At 46.6% G+C, this 25,921-nt stretch overlaps 2 protein-coding genes across 5 annotated transcripts in view; both read left to right on the top strand.

Moving 5' to 3' along the window:
* The window catches only part of LOC137422009 (uncharacterized), a 31,867-nt gene extending 23,041 nt beyond the window's left edge, over positions 1-8,826 (top strand). For both annotated transcript variants that reach the window (XM_078773002.1, XM_078773001.1), the window contains 5 exons: positions 4,088-4,179; positions 4,339-4,444; positions 6,012-6,101; positions 6,668-8,007; positions 8,128-8,826. In XM_078773002.1, coding sequence (XP_078629128.1) covers positions 4,088-4,179; positions 4,339-4,444; positions 6,012-6,101; positions 6,668-8,007; positions 8,128-8,341 — 1,842 coding nt within the window. In that variant the 3' untranslated portion in view covers positions 8,342-8,826. The remainder of the gene's footprint in view (positions 1-4,087; positions 4,180-4,338; positions 4,445-6,011; positions 6,102-6,667; positions 8,008-8,127) is intronic.
* A 9,491-nt stretch (positions 8,827-18,317) lies between these two features.
* The window catches only part of SLC33A2 (solute carrier family 33 member 2), a 51,062-nt gene continuing 43,458 nt past the window's right edge, over positions 18,318-25,921 (top strand). Inside the window, exons 1-3 of one of the 3 annotated variants that reach the window (XM_068108686.2) lie at positions 18,318-19,031; positions 23,963-24,177; positions 24,861-25,213. In XM_068108686.2, coding sequence (XP_067964787.2) covers positions 24,893-25,213 — 321 coding nt within the window. In that variant the 5' untranslated portion in view covers positions 18,318-19,031; positions 23,963-24,177; positions 24,861-24,892. Of the gene's footprint in view, positions 19,032-23,771; positions 24,178-24,860; positions 25,214-25,921 lie in introns of those variants that run through there. The other 2 variants (XM_078773000.1, XM_068108684.2) reach the window with 2 other exon arrangements.

Here is a 25,921-nt window from a genome sequence, read left to right as displayed (position 1 = left end):
ACACTGTTCGGTCGCCTCAGCGAGCACGGCTTAATTGTCAACCCGGTCAAATGCCACTTCGGCGCGACGACCGTTGACTTTTTGGGCCACCGCATCACCAAGACCGGGGCCGTGCCGCTGCCGACCAAGGTCGAGGCCATCACCACGTTCCCGCGTCCCCGTTCCATCAAGGCCCTCCAAGAGTTCCTCGGCATGGTGAATTTTTATCACCGATTCGTGCCCCGCGCTGCTCAGCTCATGCGGCCCCTTTACGAGGCCCTCCGGGGCAAGCCGGCCAAGCATGACATTGTTTGGTCCGCGGCCATGGACGCGGCCTTCGCCAGTGCCAAACGGGCCCTCGCCGACGCAACGCTGCTGGCTCACCCGGTGCTCAACGCGCCCATCGCCCTCACTACGGACGCCTCCAACTACGCGGTGGGCGCCGTCCATGAGCAATGGGTGGACGGGGTTTGGCAGCCACTCGCTTTTTTCAGCCGGCAACTCCGGCCGAACGAGTTAAACTACAGCACGTTCGACCGCGAGCTGCTCGGGCTATTCCTGGCCGTTCGCCATTTCCGACACCTCCTGGAGGGCCGCCCGTTCACGGCTTTCGTCGACCACAAGCCGTTGGTCTACGCAATGGCTAAGGTCACGGAGCCGTGGTCGGCCCGCCAGCAGCGCCACCTCTCCGCCGTGTCGGAGTTCACCACGGACATCCAGCACGTCGCCGGCAAAGACAACGCCGTGGCCGACTGCCTTTCGCGGGCCAGCGCGAACGCGGTCCACCTCGGCGTGGACTTCACGCTCATGGCGGCCGACCAGACCACCGACGCCTCGGTGCAGGCACTCCGCGTGGCGGACACGGGCCTCCGCCTGGCCGACATCCCCTTCGCGGGCACTGTCCTGCTCTGCGACGTCTCCCAGGGCCAGCCTCGCCCCATCGTGCCCGTTTCCTGGCAGCGCCGCATCTTCGCCTCCATCCACGGCCTTTCTCACCCGGGCCGGAAAGCTTCTCAGAAGCTGGTGTCGGCGCGTTTCGTCTGGCACGGCCTTCGACGAAACATCCACGACTGGGCCAACGCCTGCACGGCCTGCCAGCGAGCCAAGGTCCACCGCCACACCCAGGCCCCGCTGGCACCTTTCGCCGTGCCTGAACGGCGTTTCGACCACGTCCACGTGGACCTGGTGGGTCCCCTGCCCCCCTCGCGGGGGTTCACCCACCTGCTCACCATGGTGGACAGGACCACCAGGTGGCCGGAGGCCGTGCCCCTCACCTCCACCACCACCGCCGACGTGGCGCAGGCGTTCATCGCCACCTGGGTCGCGCGCTTCGGCGCACCAGCGGACATCTCATCCGACCGCGGCCCACAGTTCACGTCTGAGCTTTGGGGCGCGGTCGCCCGTTCGTTGGGGGTCACGCTGCACCGCACCACGGCCTACCACCCCCAAGCCAATGGGTTGTGCGAGCGGTTTCACCGCTCCATGAAGGCCGCACTCATGGCCGACCTTCAGGACGACGGTTGGGCCGACCGGCTGCCGTGGGTCCTTTTGGGCCTTCGCACGGCCCCCAAGGAAGACCTCCAGGCGTCCGCCGCCGAGCTCGTCTACGGCCAGCCACTCCGCGTCCCGGGCGAATTCGTGCCTGACGCTACCAGTCCCTGGTCCGCCGCTCGCCAGCGCTCGGACCTCCAGGAGGCCGCCCGACGATTTGCCCCCGTGCCGACGTCCCGCCACGGTGGCCCCCAGTCCTACGTCCCCCCGGCGCTTCGCACAGCGGAGTACGTCTTTGTGCGTCATGACGCGCACCGGGGGCCACTCCGGCCGCCATACGACGGGCCCTTCCGGGTCCTGCGACGGGGCGACAAGTCTTTCATCGTCGACTTCGGCGGCCGGCCGGACCGGATTTCTGTGGACCGCCTCAAACCGGCGCACATGGACGTCGACCGACCACCACGGTTGGCCCTTCCTCCGCGGCGAGGCCGCCCCCCGTCCACAGTTCCCCCCGCTCGACCACCCACCACCACGTCAGACCCCTCCCCACGACCCTCCAGGGGTCGCTTCGGCCGGGTCATCCGGACCCCCCTTAAATTGACCCTGCTGGTGCAGGTCGATTCTGGAGGGGCGTGTGTAGCGGTTACCGCTGGATGTACATAATCGCCTTGCACCGGCCAGAACACGGCCAGACGCGCCTCTCCCGGGCATGCCCGGACTCACTGTTCCCGGGCACGCCCGAACCTCCTGGGCACGCCCGGTCTCGTCTTTCCCGGGCATGCCCGCTCTCGCCTTTCCAGGGCTCGCCCAGAGCGTCCGGGCATGCCCGCTATCGCCTTTCCAGGGCTCGCCCAGAGCGTCCGGGCACGCCCGCTATCGCCTTTCCAGGGCACGCCCAGAGCGTCCGGGCATGCCCGCTATCGCCTTTCCAGGGCTCGCCCAGAGCGTCCGGGCATGCCCGCTATCGCCTTTCCAGGGCTCGCCCAGAGCGTCCGGGCATGCCCGCTATCGCCTTTCCAGTGCTCGCCCAGAGCGCCCGGGCACGCCCAGCCTCGACTTGCCAGGCCGCAGCCAAACACGCCCGGGCAGGTCCAGACTCGCCTTTCCAAGGCTCGCCCTTGATACCCGGGCATGCCCGGTATAGCTTTTGCCGGGCAAACTTCCCGACATAAATGTGTATATATATTGTTGCCCGAAAAACGGGCTTGTCAGAATACCTGAGCTGTTTTGTTTCAATAAAGCAACTCGGACGAATTCCGTCTTTGGTCGCGTCAATTCTTTCGACTCGCGTTGGAGCGCAGTTCCTTCAATGTCTCTGTTTATATCTTACTGTCTGATAAAATGGACCAACTTCTATCCATTCATCTCAACTCTCTCTTTCTCATATGTGGCGACTTCAATTATCATGCCAGCTGGCTGGGTGTAGGTACCTCTCACACCAGCCACCATGGCACCTCAGCAAAGAACTTCTGCGGCTCACTGGGACTGACACAATCTGTCACTTTCCCGACCCGAATCTCAGTCAATGGTACATCATCTCTTCTAGACTTGGTTATGACGAACTTCCCTGCAAATGTCTGCTGCTCTTCTTCTGCTGTCTTTTAACGGGTTGGTGGTCTTTCTGTCTTCTAACGACTCCGCTCCGGCGTAGTTCCTTCAGCTTTGTCTGTGCTCTGTTCCTCAAATATTCGTGCAGGACGCACAATGTCTGCGAGCTCTCTGCTCACCTTCACTTCCGTTCCTCTTTTTCCCCGCCTCTGGAACAAATTCCCAAACTCTTTTCAATCCCACTTCTCCCTCCAGGTCTTCAAAACAGCTGTTCACCACCATCTCATCTCTTTCCCCTTCCAAAGCCATGATCTTTTCTACCCCCGTTAATCCACCCCAAACCCACCTCCTTCAAATTCCGTTTTCCTTCCCGAAAGCTCCTGTAGTGCCCATCTTGTTTATCCTGTGTACCCATCCCAGCCCTCTCTCTTCCACAGATCTCCTGATGTCCTTGTTTCCTACTGTTGTTGTGCTTCCCTCTCTCTAACCCCTCTTGTCACCCGCTCCCTTTTTGATATGTATGAGCCTCGACTTTGTATACAAAAAAAAACATTTTCCTGGGGGCATGCGAAAGTGTGCTTCTCATGCTGTTCTCTTGTGGTCAAACCGCACCCAATTTTTCAACTCCAGCTCCATCGCAGAGTTTGCTTGTCATTGTGAAAGCATTTTCTTGTTTGGCGAAATGAGATTGACGAGAGCGCTGGACTGGCATGCCATGAGATGTGTATTCAAATCCAGGTGAAGGCCGAATCATTAAGGATTTGGATTCTAAGTTTGTGGAAACAGTTGATTTTAACGAGAATTACGATTTTACAATTGGATGATCCCACTGAGGTTTTAACGACAATCTGGTAGTTTTCTCCATGAGGGTGTAATCTGCGTATCACACCTGGTCTGGTCTGCACTAGACTCCATTTCATACAGAATGGTTGAATTCCTAATGCCAATTGATGTAATTTCGAATGAGCACTATAACAATAACTACAAAAAAGATACCAATTTTTTTTATATCAACTCCATTTTAAGTTGTATATCAGGATAATATGGGAATGTGCATGGGCATGTGTAGGCCGCTTCACTTCCGCTGCATTTTGCCAGCCTGAAAGACCTGTGTGTGGAGGACAAGCGACGAATTGCCAATCTCGTACAGGAGCTCGCTAGGTGAGTGCGCAAATGCCATAATTGTCCGATTTCGTTGAAGCAGCGGTGTTGCTTTGAACGTGGTAAAGCTGTACTATGTCATTTACAAACGATGCTGAGCTGTTTGGTGTGCTTACCTTCACATCCTTTTGAATGTTAAAGACCTGATCGCATGTGCAGGGTGAGTGAGGAGTGTGCCAAGGCCCAAAGCAGGCTTATCGGTGAGCGTTCCACTTTTATGCAGCGTCTCCAGCAGCAGGACCAGCAGCTTACGGAGTACAGAGATATCCTTTTGCACTACTCAGCTCGCAGATATCGACCAATTACAGGGTCTTCAATGTGAAATTCCTGACGATCCCATTCTTGTTTATTAGTCCCCTACCGGTGTACACCGGAGGGGACTATAGGTTTGCACGCCGTCCCTCCGTCTGTCAGTCCGTCAGTCCGTCACGCAAAGAACAGTTTTCCGGACTTTTTTTCTAAACTCTTAAAGCTAATGATTTCAAACTTGGTACATGGTTTCCTCATGATAAGTTACAGATCGAGTTCGAACTTCACGACGTTTCGATCATTTTTGACAAAGTTATGGCACTTTGAACTTTGGTAATTCTGATAATTCTGATGATCCTTAACTCAGTGCCATTTTAAGTTTTAATTTCCTTTAAAAAAGATTTTCTCTGCAATAATAGGTCCGATTGAGATGGAATTTTCACGGTAGGAGGGACTCGGTCTGTAGAATATTTTAATAGTAATTATGATGTCACAGGTCACGTGGTTCGGCCGCCATATTGTTTTTCGTGAAAACACGAAAACCCCTTTTTCTCTGCAACGGCTGAACAGATCGATGCCAAACTTTGCAGGCAGAGTCGCATACCCATGACGAACAAAAAAGTCAGCGAGCATGACGTCATGCGTCACATGGTTTCAGATTTATGACGTTTTTAATCATGAACCTTTAAAACCGAGCTCCTCCCTCATTTTTGATCCAATCGAGGGGAAACTTCACAGATCTGTTCAGCATGTCGGTCTACTAAAATGTCCTTTTGGAATTTGCGATAGGGCGCGTGGTTTGGCAGGTATCGTTAATTAAACGACAGTATTAAAAAAAAAGGATATCTCTTGAATCGCCAGTACCTCAGACCGTGAGTTGGTAATTATATAATTCACACAGTGCAATACGTGCAGGCCGCTCCACGGAGTGACCTTGCGGGCTTATCAACGAGGCGAGGCGTGACACACATGTGTCTCAGCATACCTCAGATCAAGTTTGAAAACCAGCATCAACCGTGCATAAATTTGCATATTCGATCATTTTTGACAAAGTTATGGCACTTTGAACTTTGGTTGGGGACATGTATTGCAGCGCAATACTCAGAATGCTTGTTGCTATGGATTTCTTCTTTCCTCCTCCTTTTAACCCTCCACGTTTATTTTAGTTATTTGTAAAAAAAAGAAGCTGATTGCATAGGATACACTATCAGGTGCCCTGCCCACACGGGATTCTAAGCGGGGTTGGGATTAAGGCGGCAAAAATGCAAATGGCATCTTCTGTCATCGAGTCGGCAACCTGGGAGCAACAATTCGTATTTGTTGCCACATCTGGTGCAGGTTAAACTCTCTAATGGCGGTGCGGTGCTCCATTTGAAACTTTTTGTTCAATATATGTGGCTTTTTGATGCCTAGGCCCCATGACCTAAGGCCAAGTGACCAATTGCAAATTAATAGTCGGATTTAGAGTAAAAACATGGACTTTCTTATGCAAAGTAGACATTTCAAAAAACATATCAAGAAATAGTTGAAGCATCAATGTTATATATAGCAAATAATCCTTGCCTTCCTTCATGAACATACATCTTCAGTGTAGGTATGCCAAATGTATGGAGATGCTGGATCAGTACCAACATGAATCGTCAATGCAACATGGGAAGCTGGCCTCGTCCCAGGTATGGAAAATGGAATCATTTTTGTTTTTACGTACTGGCTTTGGAAGCGCAATCACTTGGGACACAAATTGGTTCGTAGCCGCAATAAAAAAGATCCACGAGCTTGTAGCTCGAGTTTGATAAGAGTAAGCACAATTTCGTTGGAAGAATGTAATTTAACACTTGCTGTATTGAATAACACTTGATCGCCATCTGGTGTTTATTTGTTTTTAACCACATTTACACTGACGACCAAAATCTTATAATTGTTTAGTGCACTGACATTTTAAAGTCTCGAAATGTTTGATTGCTCTCTGTTTATGATATTCATACTAGTTACGCTTTCCATTATTTGTTAGTTGCATAACATCGTACGTTTCAAATAATTTATTTGTTTGTTTGTGCCTATGTTTGTGTTCTGGAGTTATTTTGCCTTTCTCCTCATTTTTTGTAACAACTTTTCATGAGAAGATGCCCGTCCTATATCACCAATTGTTCAAGCCGAACAAAGTCTCAGACTTATGATTTGGCGCTATCTTTCAGGCCACACCTGATACCGTTAACAGTTTTATTGTTCATCTTCACAGGTTAACAAAGAAGATCCTGCTCCTATCGTATTGGCAGCAAGCCATCCTGGTTCCTCGGATATTGCAAACTCACACCCTGCAACAGATCCAGCCTTGTCCCTCCAAGCACACACAGTCAATGCCTTACACGCAGTCCAACCATCACAATCAACCAGGCACATTTCCCATCCTGCTGCCTACCACTCAGAATATCCTATAGGAAGACAATGTTGGAAACCTGAGGTTGTTCAAAGAGTGCACAGTAGACCAAAGGAGGGGATACTTGTGGATAAAAGAGTAAGAGAGGATATTGAAATGGGGCAAGGTAGAGGGTCACAGGAAAAAGAACAGCTCGAGAACACAGAAAATGAGAGAGCGAAAGAGAGATATGATTGGACGAGTCAAGGTCGAGAGAGTGGAAGGATGACGGAAGAAAGACATCAAGGAAAGAAGGTAAGAGAGGAAGATAAAAATACGAGGGACTCCAGTGGGAGAATGAGAGAGAGAGGCATAGGGCTGGGGGAGGGAGGTGAGAAGTTGAGGGACAAGGATGAAAGGAGGACATGGAGAGATGATATTGTGAATGATGATGGAGCAGTGATGACTGACTGCTTTGAAAAAATAACAGGTGTAAGAAATGAAAGGTTGAGGGATAAAACCGAGGGTGTGTTGGGAAGAAGCGACAGACCAAATGAGGAACGCAAGAAAGAAAGAGAGCATGGTGAGAAGGTAACAGAGAGTAGCATGAGATTGAGGGATGATGACACAAGGGTGAGGGATCACTGTGAGAAAATGAGAGTGGACGGAACAAAGATGATGGAGGGTGATGAAAGGGTGAGGAAAAGTGGCAAAACGGCGAGAGACGGAGCTGAAAGGAAAAGTTGTAAAGAAATAATGGAGAAGGATGGGGGAAAGGAAGGTATGGAGGGAGGAAAATATGTGATGAATGGAAAGAAATGGACGAGAGGTGGATGTGACCGAATGCTTGAAAATGTCAAAGAAACAGAAATTTTGAGGAAACCTAACAAAGAAATGAAGGATGGAGAAACGTTTAGATGCTCTCAGTGGAAAATAGAAGGTATCACAGAGGTTGAGAATGACAGAAAGAAAAGGCAACGGTTAAAGCAAGGTAATAAGCGATGTTCGCAGAGAGGTCAGGTGAGTGAGAGAGAATGTAATGAGAAAAAGGGAGTTGAGGTAAGAATAATAATGTTGCTTCAACAGATGAGAGAAATTGAAGAGGAACAGAGTAGGGTTGACAGCTTGATCGCAGAACATGAGGAAAGACTTGCACATATCGGCCCACACAAAGAACACCTGGTCAGCACCACCCAGTCCCAAAGGCACAAGGAGGAAAATGGGTAAGGAACAAATGTATCTCTCCTACAGTTCCACTCCAACACCTTAGCTTCATCAGCATAATAGATGAAATGAAAACGTTTTCACCAATTAGTACATCCTTTAATTTTCCTCTTCCACAGGTCTGACGACGCACTGTCCGACCACTTAAACATCTTGAATGAAGGTTCCTCCCTCAATCAAGCAAAATCGTATGGACTCTCACAGCGACTTTCTACCCGCTCTACCTCCCCTGACTTATTGCACACCACAGCTGGCGTGACCCCTTCCAACACGATTACTTTTGACGATCTAGAAGAGAGGTGGCTTTTTAAGGAACTCTTCTTCATTTGCTGAGGTTGTTCAACTTGCATGCCCAATGTATGCATGCCCCAACTTTCTGTGGGACTATAATTTTTATTTATCATCTTATTTAATGTCTTTGTTTATCTTTTAGTCCCTTTTCGGTTGTTTTCAGATCACAATTTGCTCCCATATTTATTTGTCTTCCCCTTTTTGGTTTATTTTATTTATATCCGTTTATCGTGTGTATTGGTGGTTAAATGGGTTGAGCCTTGTTTCATTGCTCTCACCGGTATAGGTTTGATTCCTATATCTTCTCAGAGCAAGAGGTTTGGGTTCTATCATTCCGTAGGATGGAGTGGTGAACCTGTACCTTACTGGGTTTTTTAGCCATGGAATCATTCATGACTTGTCATGAGCACCCCAATAATCTCGCTCCGAGCCTTATCAGTCCATCCAGTCACTTGTCTATGCATTCTTCATGTATGAACATTTATATTCCATTTTGGAAGCCAGAATAAAATTATTATTGAAATATAGCAACATTTATTCGATGTGCAATTATCATCATCAACTATTTTCAGTCCACTGTTGGATGAACGCTTCAGCATGTTGACACCATGTTGCTCTGTCTCTTGCTTTGTTGTTCCAATTGACTCTTCCGCAATATTTGTCTGTTTCATCCCTCCATCTTAGGCGTGGCCTTCCCCTGTTCCTGTTGCCAACCATAGGTCTCCATGTTTTTACTATTGTTGTCCACCTGTTATCTGACCTTCTGCTAATGTGTCCTGTCCATTTTCATTTCCTGAGTTTGATTATTTCTAAGATATCCTGAGTTTTGGTTTGTTTTCTGACCCATTTATTGTATTCCATATTGTATTGTGCTGCTCTTAACCTTTTCTCTATTTTTGTTGTTAATGCCCAGGTCTCCACCCATATATGATAGTGCCCGTCCCTGATTGTCAGAGAGTACGGAACCACCTTTAGAGGCCATTTTCGTGGCTTGCGATAGCCCTTGCGACACACAGGGAATTACCAGTGAACTGGTACTCAATTTGCCGACCTCAGAAAGGATGACAGGCTAAGTCAACCCCCCTGGCGTTAATTCAGCGATCAATCGGGATTCGAACCCAGGATCCTAAGATCCCAAGCCGGCACCCTAACCGCTAAGCCAACACCAGGCTACTGGCAGCTCATTGGGACAGCTCTCTGCATGCAGTGGGACACTGGCAGCTCTCATCTCGTCGCTGGGACACTGGCAGCTCTCATCTCGGCTCTGGGACACTGACAGCTCTCATCTCACATCTGGGACACTGGCTGCTCTCATCTCGCATCTGGGAGTACGGCGGCTCATAATTGGCCCGGATGCTTTGTGGCATCAGCAGCATACATTGACTGATACCATTACCATGTATGAGGAAGTCATGCCGTTGTCCAGTGCTCTGCAGGGGCTAACATCATCACCTTGAGGGAAAGAGAAACGGCCAGCCAATAAAGGTGGTGACTACGGCTGTTCTCTCTTCTTGCCTCTGGGACACTGACAGCTCTCATTCCCACTCTGGGATGCTGACAGCTCTCATCCCACCCATGGGACACCGACAGCTCTCATCTCGCCTCTGGGACACTGGCAGCTCTCATCTCGCCTCGAGGACACTGCCAGCTCTCTTCTCACTTCTGGGACACTGGCAGCTCTCATGTCGCCGCTGTGACATTGGCAGCTCTCATCCCGCCTCTGGGTCACTGACGGCTCTCATCTCGGCTCTGGGACACTGGCAGCTATCATCTCGCCTCTGGGACACTGGCAGCTATCATCTCGCCTCTGGGTCACTGGCAGCTCTCATCTCGTCGCTGGGACACTGGCAGCTCTCATCTCGGCTCTGGGACACTGGCAGCTCTCATCTCGGCTCTGGGACACTGGCAGCTCTCATCTCGGCTCTGGGACACTGACAGCTCTCATCTCACATCTGGGACACTGGCTGCTCTCATCTCGCATCTGGGACACTGGCTGCTCTCGTCTCACATCTGGGACACTGGCAGCTCTCATCATGCTTCTGGGACACTGACAGCTGTCATCCCACATATGGGATGCTGCAGCTCTAATCTCTCATCTGGGATGCTGGCAACTCTCTTCTTGCCTTTGGGACATTGGCAGCTCTCTCTCTCTCTGTCTCTCTGTCTCTCTGTTTCTCTGTCTCTCTGTCTCTCTGTCTCTCTGTCTCACAGCTTTCCTGTGCCTGCATTCACCTGCCTGCTTTTCTCACACTCGCCTGGTTCTGAGCACACAATTGTGTGTGTTTTCGGCACCATAGGGAGTTAGTTTATTTTCTGTGTATTAATAATCTCTGTCTTTTCATCGAGGATTCTATATTCATTTTGTCTTGTGCCTTCATTAAAATTATTGAGGAAAATGCCAGGGGCATAGAAAAGGCCCCTTTATATGGTATGTGGCAAAGTATAGAAAAGAATGGACATTCAAAAAAATATCTCGTGTGCATGCTGAACTACCCTTGTGTTCGTAGGAGGAACCAAGTAATGCACTAGAAAAGTTCATATAAAAGGGCACCAATTTGATTCATACAGCTACATGAAGAAATAAATGTATTTTCAATGCAGTTACGGTCCCTTGCTTTCAAAGGGACCTCTTCATGGTCCTTCATTTTTCTGTGAAAAGTTAAAATGCCATACATAATATTAGTTTTCTATCCTATTGCAGAAGTAGGTGTACATATACAATTCATCCATCATCTCTAATTGTCATCAGTATTCATGTACATATCATGTTTGTCCAATATGTCTGCAATATCAACACTTGCAAGTTTATGTAATGTGCAATTATGGTTCAGCAGGGACTGGTAAAATAGACTGCACTGCACATGTGTACAAATCTTTCATCTAATCCAATTTTTGCCTGTAATGTGTACACACATAGTGCTTGTCCAACGCTTGTCCCGAAGAATACATCACACCCAACATGTCTGCAATTGGTTGGTACATAGTACATACAATCTTTATTAATATTTCTTAAGAAATTAGATTTCACACACATGCACATTATCTTATGTGTTTTCGTTTTCAAGGTACACAGAAAACTTTACGTACTGATGGGTTTTAACCCATATATGTGGGGCGCCCCTTTTAATATTAACTTTTCTACAGCATTACTTTGTTCCTCCTAAGAACACAAGGGTAGTCCAGCATGCACATGGGTTTTTTTTTGTAATGTCCCTTCTTTTCTGTCGTTTGGCATTTTCTACAAGCTATGGAATGTCCCTTCTTTTTCTATAGTTTGCCACATGGCACATCCATACCCTTATATAAAGGGTCCTTTTCTATGCCCCTGGCATTTTACCCAAGAATATATATATATATATATATATATATATAATGGTATCTGTAATCTGGTTCTCCAACCTAATGAGCGGACAACATGACGTCATCGCCATGCATGTCCGCATTGCCTGCAAAGCTCCAGAGGAACCATCTAGCAGTGCATCATTACGGATTATAAATTCAGATACTGTCACAAGTGCATGCAAAACTCACAGTTACCGACCTGGTTTCGCCCTTGTTGGGGCTTCATCAGGGCAACACAGTGAGGCTTCCATACACTTGTAACTCTGTGAACCTTTCGGTTTTTATATCAGTCACTATGCGACCTTCATATCATCAGTGGAGAACCGCCAGCAAGGTGTCCCATACAGCTGCTGCTGCACCTTTCTGGGAGCGATAAGCACCGCCTGCCACACGGTAACGTTATCTCTGGTATCCACTCATCATATGGAGTCGACCTGGTTGCGGTTGGGAGTTACTAATAATGGTATCTGTAATCTGGTTCTCCAACCTAATGAGCGGACAACATGATGTCATCGCCATGCATGTCCGCATTGCCTGCAAAGCTCCAGAGGAACCATCTAGCAGTGCGTCATTACGGATTATAAAGGAGCTCCAGAGGAACCATCTAGCAGTGTGTCATTACGGATTATAAAGGCATTACGGATTATAAAGGAGCTTTGCAGGCAATGTTAGACAGCAAATTTGGGGGGTTAGATAGCAAATTGGGGGGGATTAGGGGGCCAATTGGAGGACGTAAATGGTCAAGCCCAATAAATTAACGAGGGGCTAGCGAGTGGGCAAGCCCAGTATGAGACGAGGGAAGATGAGAGGGAGGTTGACCACAGGTTGAGCGAGGAGGTCGCATTTGTGCACGACGAGGTAACGCGGCTAGAGGAGCGTGGGTTGAGTGAGTTGGAGCAAGGCATGGTCACGTGGACGGATATAGAAATCGCGACCCGGGGTATAGAAAAGCCAACGGCCGCAGAATTAAAAGAAAAAAATGTAAGCGTGCCGGCGGTCGTTTGGCTAAGAAATCAAACCGAAGCAATAGTGGAAATTGGGGCGGAAGAGACGGACTTAGAAGGGCAACAGCGGGAGGAAAGGATGGAAAATGTGCAAAGTCCGTGTTCGCATCTTGATGCTGTACTTCCTAACCAAATGGAAAGTTTGCAGGTGGTGGAGCGAAGAAGAAGAATCCCGAAGGTGAGCCGGGTAGTATATGGGACGAAAAGATTTTTCGGAAAAGTGTTTGGCGCGAAAAGATTTTTCGCGCGCTTGGGATTCAGGCGTAACCCGGGCACTTGTGGAAGGTCCTTTGTGTGCTGTGCTAAAGTGAATGGCGCTAGTGTGAAGAAAAGTTGTATGAAAGAGAATGGCGCACATGTGAGGAAAGAAGAGTGCGCCGGAGCGAGAGTGTGATACTGAAACCGAGTGCGAGAGTGAATGCACATCGGAGTGTGAGTGTGGAAGTGGAACGACGAGTGATACAGAGAGTGAGATGGATGAGCGGGTGCGAGAATGCACACCTAGCATGGTTGTGGAGCGTGTGCGTGGGGGCACACCGGAGTGAGTGGGTGGATGCTGGAATGCACACCCGTGGTGAGTGTTACGGAGTACGTAACAGAGGAGTGGTGTGCAATGGAGTGTGCGAGTAGGATGAGTGCGCGAGAGGAGTGGTGCGTAACAGAGTGCGTAAGAAAGGGGTATGCACGAGCGAGTGCTGTGACAAAGTGTATGGGATGTATGAGAGGCGTTGCGCCGCGTTTGGTGAGTGAGAGAAGGAACGAGTGGTGTGAGCATGCGAGGGAAGCACCGACGTTGACCGGGACAGCGTTTAGGCCGACGTATAGCCGACGCGAGCGCTCGGGGCGTGATGCTCTTTGTGTGCTGCGAGGGCCGGCCGGGATCGTAGCCGCGTCGCTTCTGTTCGGAGCGCCGTGCACGATTCGGGCCGGGTCCCACCCTGTATGGTCAGGGCCGCGTCGTTCAGGCGATCGGCGCGATTCCGGGGGAGAAAGGCCAGGTCGGACCTGCGCCCCCTAGCGGGGGCGGTGTTCCGACCATGTGAGGTTGGGTCATCGGGCCGGAGACCGTAAGGCTCCGCGCCCGGATGGACCGTGGAATCTCGGACCGAGTATGCCTCCTCCCCAGAATCGATGCCGGACGGACCCAACCAACAGTAGACCAACCATCCGTACCGATAGCCGGCTTTTCGAAGTCGAGCTATGGAAATGTATTTCCCGCACCGAGGCTCGTCGTGTAGTGGACATTTGATAGTGATAGTAATGGCGAATGGTATATGGTGTAGAGGGATGGTAGATCTACCATCCCTCACATCGTATCTGGGGGCACATGAGCTTTAGTTTATGGGGATTGGCTGTGCAAACTAGCCCGGGATGGTTAGGTTATTGATAGGGAATCTAGAGATGACCATAGGTAACACAAGATTTAAGTAGCGACATTATACCTGTCGTGGGGACGTAGAGTAGGGTAGATGGTTGATAACGACAAGGGATGTGCAATAGTATAAGGGGTGACAGGGAAGCACTAAGTTAGAGGGAAAACCAGGTAGATTAGATGATGCAGTGTGTTTGTGGTTGTTTATTGAATGAGGAATTGGTATGGAAGTTCTTTGTGGTGAGCTTGTTGAAATGAGGCATTACTCGTGGATGCTGTGTGTGTATGTAGAAAGTGCATGAGCAGAGTATTGTGAAAGGTGTGATTGTGCATTGAGTGATTGACTTGCATGATGGCAAGTGGAATAGATGGTATGGAATAGATAGTATGGAATGGATGGTGTGGAATACATGGAGTGGAGTGTATGGTGCGAAAGAGTGAATGGGGGAAGGATGGACCCCCTTCACGAGTACCCGGGTAGGGTAGTTTAAAGTTAGGTAGAGGGAGTAGGTAAATTTTGGTGGATATTGACATCTGTGGTGCGAGAGTAGCAGAGTACTGCTTGGATGGGTGCATTAGTGAAATGAAATGGCTGGGCGTGTGGCCTGTTAGTGTGTGTGATTGGTTGAGCACTCCGCCACTGTTAGTCTGTCGGCCAGGTGAGGCCGCAGGTAGGCTCTGGGAGCCAGGTAGAGTTAGAGTTCAGTTAGTGTTTAATGGGGCCCGAGGTTCCGGAGGACGGACCCGGGTAGCCCAGTGCCAGAGAGGGCACCGAGGGGGTAAGTGCCAGGGAGGGCCTTCCCCAGGTAGGTTAGGGTGAGGAGCAGGTAAGCTCGGGTGGCGACGTACAGTGGCGGAGGTGCGCAGGTAAGTTAGACCTGCTAGGGGAGCCACACGACCCAGCCCCGAAATTGTGCGAGGGCACAGGGTGAAGAATCGGGGTAGTGAGACCCCAAATTGGTGAGCACCACAGTATGTTCAATGGGAGTTCGGTTCTTAGAACCGCATAGTGTAATGATGGCCAATGGTTTGGCAGGAAAAGACCCTGGGTAGTGTAAAGAGAGTTAAAGTCATTTAGAGTATAGATAGGAGAAAGTCTCTTCGCACCATATGCATCCACTCACCCAAGGTGATAAAACTCCACACCAGATTTTTGAGCAAATGTTTGGTTGGTTGTAAGACGCATCATGACGTGGGGGTGACATTGTGTTTGTGATTCCATCTCTTCCTCCTTCGGAGGGATTGATGACAAATCTGGCTTAGGAGGGATTGATAAGGAATTGGGATTGATAACGAATTTGGTTTAGGGGGGATATGGGGAAGACAAGACGATAGCGACGGATTTGATAAATGTGTAGATTGTGTAAATACGGGGTAAGGGCAAGGGTAGAGTAGGTGACATGGGGGGGGGGGGGACGTACGGTAGGGACGAGCTTTCTCGGCTCGCTCTCCTGCGCACCTCACTTAGCATTATCTTGTGTTGATGTGTACCCTTGCGCCCTTGCACCCCGCTAACCCTGCTTTGTCTTCCTTCCCCACTCATGGACCGTGGTCTTTGTGTGCCGAGGGGAAAGTGTGCAGGTGTCGCAGTTGTGCGCCCGCACCCTCGCTGCTTGCCTGCCTGGACCGGTACACCACCTATGGACCACACGTTCTGTGGCCAGCCCACATTATGGACCACACGTTTTGTGGCCTAACACCACCTATGGACCACACGTTCTGTGGCCTGGCCCCTCTGCTGGCGTGAACCATTGCTGCCAGCATCTTGCTTGCGGACCACGGTCAAGGTGGCACCTATGCCATGCAGGTGGACCACCTTAGTTGGCCCCTGCTGGCCGTAATTAAAAACAAAAATGGACGCGGTTTGTGCCCTTTTTATTGATCAAATAGGCAGCAAGCAAGAAAACGCCAAGAAACATCGGCCCAGCTGAGAAGACGCCATTTGATTATTGTTGAAATGTATGACTGTGCATTTGTTGGTGCTTTTCGTGCATGGTGGTGCTTTTGTGCTTTTTAGTGCACTTTATTATTTGATTGTGCATGTGGGTATGGTGTATCGGTACAGTGCAGTGCATGACCTTTCCTCTTTTCAAAAGCTCTGCTTTTGTCTTCCCAAAAGACAGGTCCTGGGTTTAGTTGAAAAAAAAAAAACCAAATAGTAGTAGTGTCTTTGTAAATAATGCTCCCCACCGGTTAAATGTTTAGTTTGAAAATTAATTCCGCAATTCGGTTAGTCTGTGGGCGTGAGTCTGCCAGGTAGAATGCAATGCAGCAGGCCGGACATATCTAGTTTTAAAAATGTCGCGCACAGGGTGCGGTTAACACGAGAGGGTAACTACACCTAAGTGTCACACATAATTGTAAAAGATATCCCTTGTGAAACGGCCCGGGACTGGCCTGGAGAAAGGGAGGGTGTAGTGTTACGGTTTTTTAGAACCGGCACTTGTAAATAATAATCCTTGTAAATAATTCCCTGTAAATATTCCCATTTTCTAAAGGTTAAAGGTAGCACCCTAATTAGTCCATATACAACATGCAGGGCACCATAATAACTCTTTCAGTTATTTCATTAGTATGTGTTTCAGGTAAGGCTCTGTTTCCAATAGTTTGACTCTGCGTTGCATTCATTAAATAAGATAGGTCCTTCAATCCCATGCATTTTGATCTCTCTCTCTACAAGCTACTCCATCATGCGCACCTACAGGCGGGGTTTGTCTCTCTCTCTCCAAGCTACTCCATCATGTGCACCTACAAGCGGGGGTTGTCTCTCTCTTGCTATTACGCGCCTTAGCGCTTGCTTGCTAGCAGCGTTCGCTGCATCAAACGCCATTGCGCACGCGGTCAGGCTGGCGAAGAATGGTGGAGTGCGGGGAGGAGGCGTGCCCCCCCCCCCCCCGTCGACTCATCATCAAAGGTGGAGCCAGCGAGCCCTCACCGACCAACCAGGGCTGAGGTAAGCTCGCTAGTGGGCGTAGCCCTATGAAGGCGGCTTGATTTCAACGTGCGAGATATAAGCGCGAAGCCCTATTACGGGCTACGCGAGGGGAGGCCATTGTGTAAGGACTGCGCAGGGGTGGGTTGATTGTCACGTTACGAAGAGGACGGCGCCGAGGAGCCATCAATCGTATCAGACTGCGCCGGGGAATTCTGTTGAACTGCAGCACGTTATGAACGTTGAGGGAGAGAAAGCCGAATACCTTCCCCGATATATGAACCCCACTAAGTAAGGTCCGCTCGCGTGCAACAATAGACGAGCAGCGCTACCTGCCGGGTTTCGCCGCGGAGCTGGAGCGTGGATCGGAACCGGAGCGTGGATCGGAGCCGGAGCCCACGCCGTCTTTCTGCTTGGACCTTCCTTCCCTGCCACTGGACCTTCCTTCCCTGCCACCATTACTCCTTTCGTGTAAGTCTGTTTGTGTTGTCCTGGGCGTGATAATTAAGACTGTTTAAGGTTGCCCTGTGTCTGCTTCTTCTTCTTCTTCCCTTGTACATTTACCCTTCCGTTTCCTCTTTAATTATTGTGGTAATAAATTCCTGTGTTCTTCCTTACTTTGGTTTCTTCTGTCCGATCGTCTTAGTCTTTTCACAATTGAATATACGTGGCACGATTTCGGCAATCGCTCAGGATCGGGTTAGTCAACCGCTAACGGCTCGGGCTTCGGATTGCTAACCGCTCGGCAAATTCCATCTCGTCCGCGGTCCGAGCAGGAGTTATCTCCCTGCTTCATGGCCAGGGGTAGCACTCAGGTATTTGGGACTTCATTGACCAATCACCCTGGCTACTCCCGACCGGAAGGAGCGTTATAACCTCTAGGGTTGGGGGAACGGCCAGCTTAAAAGACAGGGGATTACCCCCCCCCCCCCCTTGGTAACGGGAGTGCTGTACCCGGAATTCGCAACAATATATATATATATATATATATATATATATATATATATATATATATATAAATATATATATAAAAATATATATATAAATATATATATATATAAATAAATATATATATATATAAATATATAAATATATATATATAAATGTATATATATATATATATATATATATATATATATATATATATATATATATATAAATATATATATATATATATATATATATATATATATATATATATATATATATATATATATACATATATATATATATATATATATATATATATATTGTGTTCTGGAACTCTCCACTTTGTAAATATTTGTAATATTCCCTTATAAATAATCCCCTGTAAATATTCCCATTTTTGGTGTAAAAGGTCAAAGGTCGCACCCTAGTTAGGCCACGAGCAACACGTAGCACACCATAGGCTTCTCCTTTAGTTATTTCATTAGTATGTGTTTCAGGTAAGGATCTGTTCCCAATAGTTGAATCTGCGTTGTATTAATTAAATAAGAGTAGGCCCCCTTGTCAATTCATATTGCGGCATAGCCTTCCTCCAAATTGTGTTCCTGGGCTTGCCAGTAGCGTTCACTGCCTGGCTCAGCCGCCATTGAACACGAGGTCAGGCTTGGAGAAGAAGGGGGCGTGGTGGCAAGAACGAGGTGTGGCCACGTCAACTCACCACCAGGGCGTGGCCGGTAAGCCCCCACCAGCCAACCAGGGCTGAGGTGAGCTCGTTAATAGGCATGGCTCGATGAAGCGCGGCTTGATTTCTAAGCGGGTTATAAAAGCGCAAGCGCCAAGCCCTCTCACAGAGATGCGCGAGGGGAGGCCATTGATTAAGGACTGCGCCGGGGGATGCTGATTGTGAACGAACTGCGTGGGGAGCGCTCAATTGATTGTCACGTTGTTAGAGCGACCTGCGCGAGGGTACCCTCTGAAACGAGAGAGAGAGAGTTCACACGAACATTACGTACGCGGCATCCCAGTCCCCCGCATAATTATAAGGTCCGGTCGCGCGCCAACGACACCAGCTGCCTGCCATTGTTCGCGGCGGACCCGGAGCCTGGAACCATCTGCTTGGACCCTTCTCTTCCTTCCCACCACCACCCCATTCGTGTAAGTGTGTTTGTACTGTCTTGGGTGTGTGATAATATAAGACACTTTAAGGCTGCCCTGTCACTGCTTCTTCTTCTTCTTGTATATTCCCTTCTTTCATTTCCTCTTCGGGTTTCTTGTGCATAATTAATAAATTATATTTGTTCTTCCGTCACTTTGGGTTTCCTCTCATCCGGTCGCTTTAGTGATTTCTCCATTGAGTATACGTGGCACGATTTGGCCAACACTCGGAATCGGGTTAGTCTTTTGTTAACGGCCCAAGTCGCAGCTCGCTTCATCGGCGTATCCATTAACGCTGCGGCTTGGGTGGAAATTATCTCCTCGCTCACGGCCGGTCTTAGTACGCAGGTATTTGGGACTTCATTGACTAATGACCCTGGCTACTACCGACCAGGAGTGACGTCATAATTTCTAGGACCGGAGACGGCCAGCTTAATAGACGAGGGGATTAACCCCCCCTCGGTAAGGGGATCGCCGTATTCTGAGATCCGCAACAATATATTTAATTTTAAAGCAAAAAATATGGGACTTGGGTGGAATTTGCTTTGAAAGCCATTAACTAGACTTATTGGCTTATGTATATTCCATGTTTCAGCTAGTTTCAATGTATAGCCCTTGAGATATGAGCGCTAACACATTTTGGACGGACGGACATCAATGTGAATTTGAGGGTTTTCTTAATAAAACTCAAGAATGCATAAACGGACGTTGCTGAAATTTGGAACATGTTACCTCAATGTACAAAGCATTTACTTCTGAAATTTGCAGACGATTTCGTCCAGTAGGAGCCGAGAAACGTATTTTCAGTCCCCATGTTAAAGCTGCATACAGAGAAGCGATCCTTTATATAAAGGGAGGAGCGCTTTGCATCTCCCTTTGATATTTATATTTATTAAGCCAGCATGCGTGTCTGTTTCTTCCAACTTTCCTGCACCACCGATTCGGTTATTTTGAAACCTGTGAGGGAAAAAAATGAATTACGGTGACCCCTTTGTTTGGCTAATCACACACAAAACTAGAGGAGTATTACAACTGAGACGTGTGAGGCACTCCAAATTAGCCAGCTAACCATGGGATTATAATTACTGGTGTGTACAGTTCCCATCTATAATCTCTTGTGGTTTTGGATGGCGGCCGTACACATGACAATATTTTAACCAGAGGAAACATGAAGCCGAAGGACCCATCTGCTACACTGGTTGTTTGTGGATATTAAAGATCTCACGTTCTATTTTGTGACGAGTAGGAAAGTTTTCTTCAGCACCCTGAACAAATTACAACGTCCTGCCGAAATCACTGTCGGTTTAATGTCAGGCCTGGCCAGCTGGTTAATGAAAGACTTGTGCCCCTCCCACCCCCTCCCCCCCCCCCCCCCCCAAAACCTTCCCTGGCTCGTCACACAAAAAGTGGGGACAATTGAGACTGTTAAGTATGTTGTAGTAGTCACACTTTCCAGACTAGAATGGCACTCAGTAGAGAGCATACCTCCGCCAGGTGAACAGGTTACGTTTTGTATCCCAGAGTAGACCAGAAAATCACAATACAGAATCACATATAATCAAAATCATCTGTCCACAACTTTCTTTGATATCCTGCTGTATATCGTTTTTGGGCCGATCTCCCAATGGTCACATCCTGGGAATGGTGAAGAATCACTTAAAAAATTATACTAGCCGGATCCGGATCTTTCACCAAAATTGAATCGAATCGTCGTCAGACACACAACCTGTCCAACAAGTTTCGTCCAAATCCGTCCATAACTTTTTGAGATATCCTGCTATGTATCGTTTTTGGCTCTCTCCCAATAGTGAGGGATCACTTCAAAAATTCTAGTAGCCGGATCCGGATCTTCACCAAAATCTAATCATTTCGTCCTTGTCACATACGCTACATCTCTGCCAAATTTCGTCCGAATCCGTCCACAACCTTTTGAGATATTGTATTCACAAACGGACAGACAGGGGTGAAAACATAACCTCCATCCACCTTTGGTGGCAGAGGTAACTAACTAGATGGTATTCATAGAATACTTACCATGCGCAGTCAGCTTGGTGCGAGCCAACTCTTCTGTTTTTGAACGTTTCTGGGTTTTTTGGGATCCAATATGGCTGCCAGACCACGTGAGCGATAACATCATAAATTTATATTCTCTAATATAATTGTTGCATAGATCATGCTCAATAAATTTCAGACTAAGCGTTGTCCCTGTCGAATTATGACGTCATAATTATGGCTCCAATGACGTCATCGTTAACAACATCTAATCCCCATGTGGAGTTCTTTACAATGAGCCATGTTTCAATTTTTTCCATAGAGCGGTTTTGGAGATATAGAGGTGCAGTTTTTCGGTTTTTTCCAAGATGGCGCCTGTACCACATGACCTATGACGTCATGATTAAAATTAAAATATTCTAAAGGAGGAGGTGCTCCTGTGGTGAAAATTTTGTGTCCATCGGACCAACAGGTGCTGAAAAAAAAAAAATGATCAGATGGATCAGTGTTGTATTTGTCGAATTATGACGTCAAAACGAAGCACCGATGACATCATCATTAACATATCTTATTCCCCATGGGGAGTAGTTGACAATGAGCCAGGTCTCAATTTTTTCCATGGAGTAGTTTCAGAGATATATAGGTGTTCGGTTTTTCCAAGATGGCGCCTGTACCACGTGACCTATGACGTCATAATAATCATTAAAATATTCTACAGGAGGAGGCGCTCCAATGGTGAAAATTTCGTATCAATTGGACCAAGAATTGCAGAGAAAAAAAATTCATACTGATCGAATCAAGTGTTGTACCTGTCGAATTATGACGTCATAATTAAGGTGTCGATGACATTATCATTAACATATCTTATTCCCCAAGCGGAGTACTTGGCAATGAGCCATGTTTCAATTTTTTCTATGGTGCGGTTTCAGATATTGAGGTGCAACTTTTTTTCAATTTTTCAAAAATGGCGTCCGTACCTCGTGACCTATGACGTCATAATTATGAATAAAAAAATTTCTGCAGGAGGAGGCGCTCCTATGCTAAATATTTCGTGTCAATCTGACCAACGGTTGTCGAGAAAATGAGTTTTTAAAATGCAGACACGGCACACGTAGTAACTATAAAATGCTTAACCCCGCACTTCGCTTCGCGAGCGCAGGATATCAAGCGATGAGGGGTGGGGGAGATTGCAGGAGCTGGATGAGGTTGCAAAAATAAGTTACAGAAGCAAAAAACAGAAAAAAGATTGGCGGGTGAAGGGGTAGGAAAGATCATTATTTTGGATGGGGAAATAATTTGAGATGGTGGTGAACAGCTGTCTTTAAGGCTTACATGTGTATATGTGTTTATATGCATATGTGTTTACTTGTATATGTGTTTACTTGTATATGTGTTTACATGTATATGTGTTTATGTGTATATGTGTTTATGTGTATACGTGTTTACTTGTATATGTGTTTATGTGTATACGTGTTTACTTGTATATGTGTTTACTTGTATATGTGTATATGTGTTTACATGTATATGTGTTTATGTGTATACGTGTTTATGTGTATACGTGTTTACTTGTTTATGTGTATACGTGTTTACTTGTATATGTGTTTATGTTTATATGTGTATATGTGTTTATGTGTATGTGTTTATGTTTATATGTGTTTACATGTATACGTGTTTATGTGTATACGTGTTTATGTGTATACGTGTTTACGTGTATATGTGTTTATGTGTATACGTGTTTATGTGTATATGTGTTTACATGTATATGTGTTTATGTGTATACGTGTTTACATGTATATGTGTTTACGTGTATATGTGTTTATGTGTATACGTGTTTATGTGTACACGTGTTTATGTGTATATGTGTTTACATGTATACGTGTTTATGTGTATACGTGTTTACATGTATATGTGTTTATGTGTATACGTGTTTATGTGTATACGTGTTTATGTGTATACGTGTTTATGTGTATACGTGTTTATGTGTATACGTGTTTATGTGTATACGTGTTTATGTGTATACGTGTATATGTGTTTATGTGTATACGTGTTTATGTGTATACGTGTTTATGTGTATACGTGTTTACATGTATATGTGTTTATGTGTATACGTGTTTATGTGTATACGTGTTTACATGTGTATACGTGTTTATGTGTATACGTGTTTATGTGTATACGTGTTTACATGTATATGTGTTTATGTGTATACGTGTTTATGTGTTTATGTGTATATGTGTTTACATGTTTATGTGTATACGTGTTTATGTGTATATGCGTATATGCGTTTATATGTATACGTGTTTATGTGTATACGTGTTTATGTGTTTATGTGTATACGTGTATATGTGTTTACATGTTTATGTGTTTACATGTATATGTGTATACGTGTTTATGTGTATACGTGTTTATGTGTATATGTGTTTACATGTTTATGTGTATACATGTTTATGTGTATACGTGTTTATGTGTATATGTCTTTATGTGTATATTTGTATATGCGTATATGTGTTTATATGCATATGTTTATGTGCTTATGTGGATACGTGTTTATGTGTATATGTGTTTACATGTTTATGTGTTTACATGTATTTGTGTATACGTGTTTATGTGTATACGTGTTTACATGTTTATGTGTATACGTGTTTATGTGTATATGTGTTTATGTGTATACGTGTTTATGTGTATATGTCTTTATGTGTATATTTGTATATGCGTGTGTGTATATGTGTTTATGTGCTCATGTGGATATGTGTTTATGTATACATCTACACATATACATACATACATACCTTATACACTGAAGCAAATTAAAAAACAAACTGTGTACTGATCTACTATCGCGCCTCATACCAACATGGCATCATATACCGGAATATTAATGCTGTAACAAATATCCAGAAAACAAATATTGCTACCGATAACAACATACATTCATCTTGCAGGAACAGTTATCGATAACCATGTAGGAAGAGGTTTTCGACAAGTTTCTACTCGATCTCGTTCTCTTGGTGTGAAGCATGAGGTAACATACACGAAATCCGCATCGACGAAATCGCGAATACTGTACAGTACAGGATACTGTCTTCAGACGGCGGGGATGTGTTCCATCATCAATCAGCTTGCTGTCGCTTGCCAAGCCAGCTGTACCTTCTCACAGGTAAAAATCTGAGCGTTTCATCAACGGGATGTATTCGTTTCCGATGTCGAGCCTCATTTTAACTCTCATTGCAGTGGAATCCCCTGCAAAGTTCAGGTAAATGTTGCCGCTACGATATTTCATTGGTTGAAATTGACAATTATTAAATTGTTTTGGTGCAACGAAGGGTGGTCGGACCAGACCATGCAAGGTCAGCACTCGGGAGTAATTTCGAACGTGGAAGGAGCAAAGATTAAGGTCATTGGTACTTGAGAACAGGTACCGGTATCAAGGTAAAGCAATTTCACCTGTATAACTGTACCATTCAACCTAATTCGTACCTTCAGCTTCAGCCTCATCACGAACCTGGTCCTAAGGAGCACTTGCTATTATATTGAGTGCAATGCAACCAAATGGCTAAACCCTGTAGACATTTGCAGTCACACCTGCTCTCTTTCTATGCAACACTCACGTTAAGTACGACGGCTATGATTGGCTCTCCCAACTTACTAGGTTTTTGCTTTCAAATTTCAAGATAATGTTTAAAAAGCAGGCTCGAGTTGGTGTGGCTGGAAATGTCTATCAGCTACCTGCCTGACCAGGAATACCACCTATCCCTGAGTTCCATTCATGGTGGTCGTGTACACTGCCCGGTGGTGTTCCAACATCTAATTTCATGCCTTGAATTGACTCCTCGTGTGCAGGACTAGAGCGAGCCGAGAAGAGCTTTGTTGAGATGGTGAGAGAGAAAGTGCAGCAGGCAGAAGGATGGCGGCTTCCTTGGCTCGCGTTGATGTACACCGTGCAAGGGTTACCTTACGGCCTACAGACCGGGCTGCTCCCGGCTGGACTACGGGCCTCCGGCTATTCGCTTTCTGCCGTCTCGTTGTCCCGCCTGCTCTTCGTGCCATGGCTATGCAAGCCGTTAATAGCACCCATTGTGGAACGTTCCCGTCGGACCTGGCTCCTCGGTTCCCTGATGAGCCTGACCGGTGTGTTTATCATTGCCGCCATGCTGCCTCACGTTGCCGTTGACCTGCCACATCAAGGGGAACAGGTGCTCTGACACATAATGCTCTAATTATCATATTCATTGTATCCACTTGTACACCAATTTAATAAACAAGAAGACGTCATGCAGAGCACGATACTTGCAAAATCCAACCTTTCCCCTCCACCCCCCGCCTCCCCACTCCTCCCTCCCCCCGAAAAAAAGGTTGCAATTGATCCAGCAAATTGTCCATTTCATTAATAGGCCGGTCATTTTACGAATATACCCACCACAAATTGCAATAGTAATGAAACTTGGCATTTTTGCTTCTTTTGACCCATGTAATAACATAGTAAAAGTCAAGGAATAACGAGGCATTGGAACACATTCATTTCGAGCAACCACTTTTTGACAGTTATGCACGAAAATAAGCTAATAAAAATGGCACAAAATAATGCACTTAATTTGTTATTTCGTTCACATTCTCAAAAGATGTCAGAAATGTAAGTGTTTAAGAGTGTAAGACAGGCCTTATGCCCTGGTTTTACAATACATTTGACATGTAAAGGTATATATATTGAGATAATTGACATTTAAGGTAGCTTTATCCCAATAAAATTGAATTTTTTCGAAAATATACATATCAATGAATTTTGAAAGCTAATATAATGGTCTATCATATTCTTATATCAAATTAGATTTTACTCTAGTCTAATTAGGTGAACAAAGCCTAATTAGGTGAATAAAATTTAATTACACGAACAATGATCTCCA

The sequence above is a fragment of the Myxine glutinosa genome, chromosome 2 (genome assembly GCF_964187855.1).
Source record: "Myxine glutinosa chromosome 2, kmMyxGlut1.1, whole genome shotgun sequence".
In the NCBI taxonomy this organism is placed as follows: Eukaryota; Metazoa; Chordata; class Myxini; order Myxiniformes; family Myxinidae; genus Myxine; species Myxine glutinosa.
This window is presented reverse-complemented; position numbering and strand designations above follow the sequence as displayed.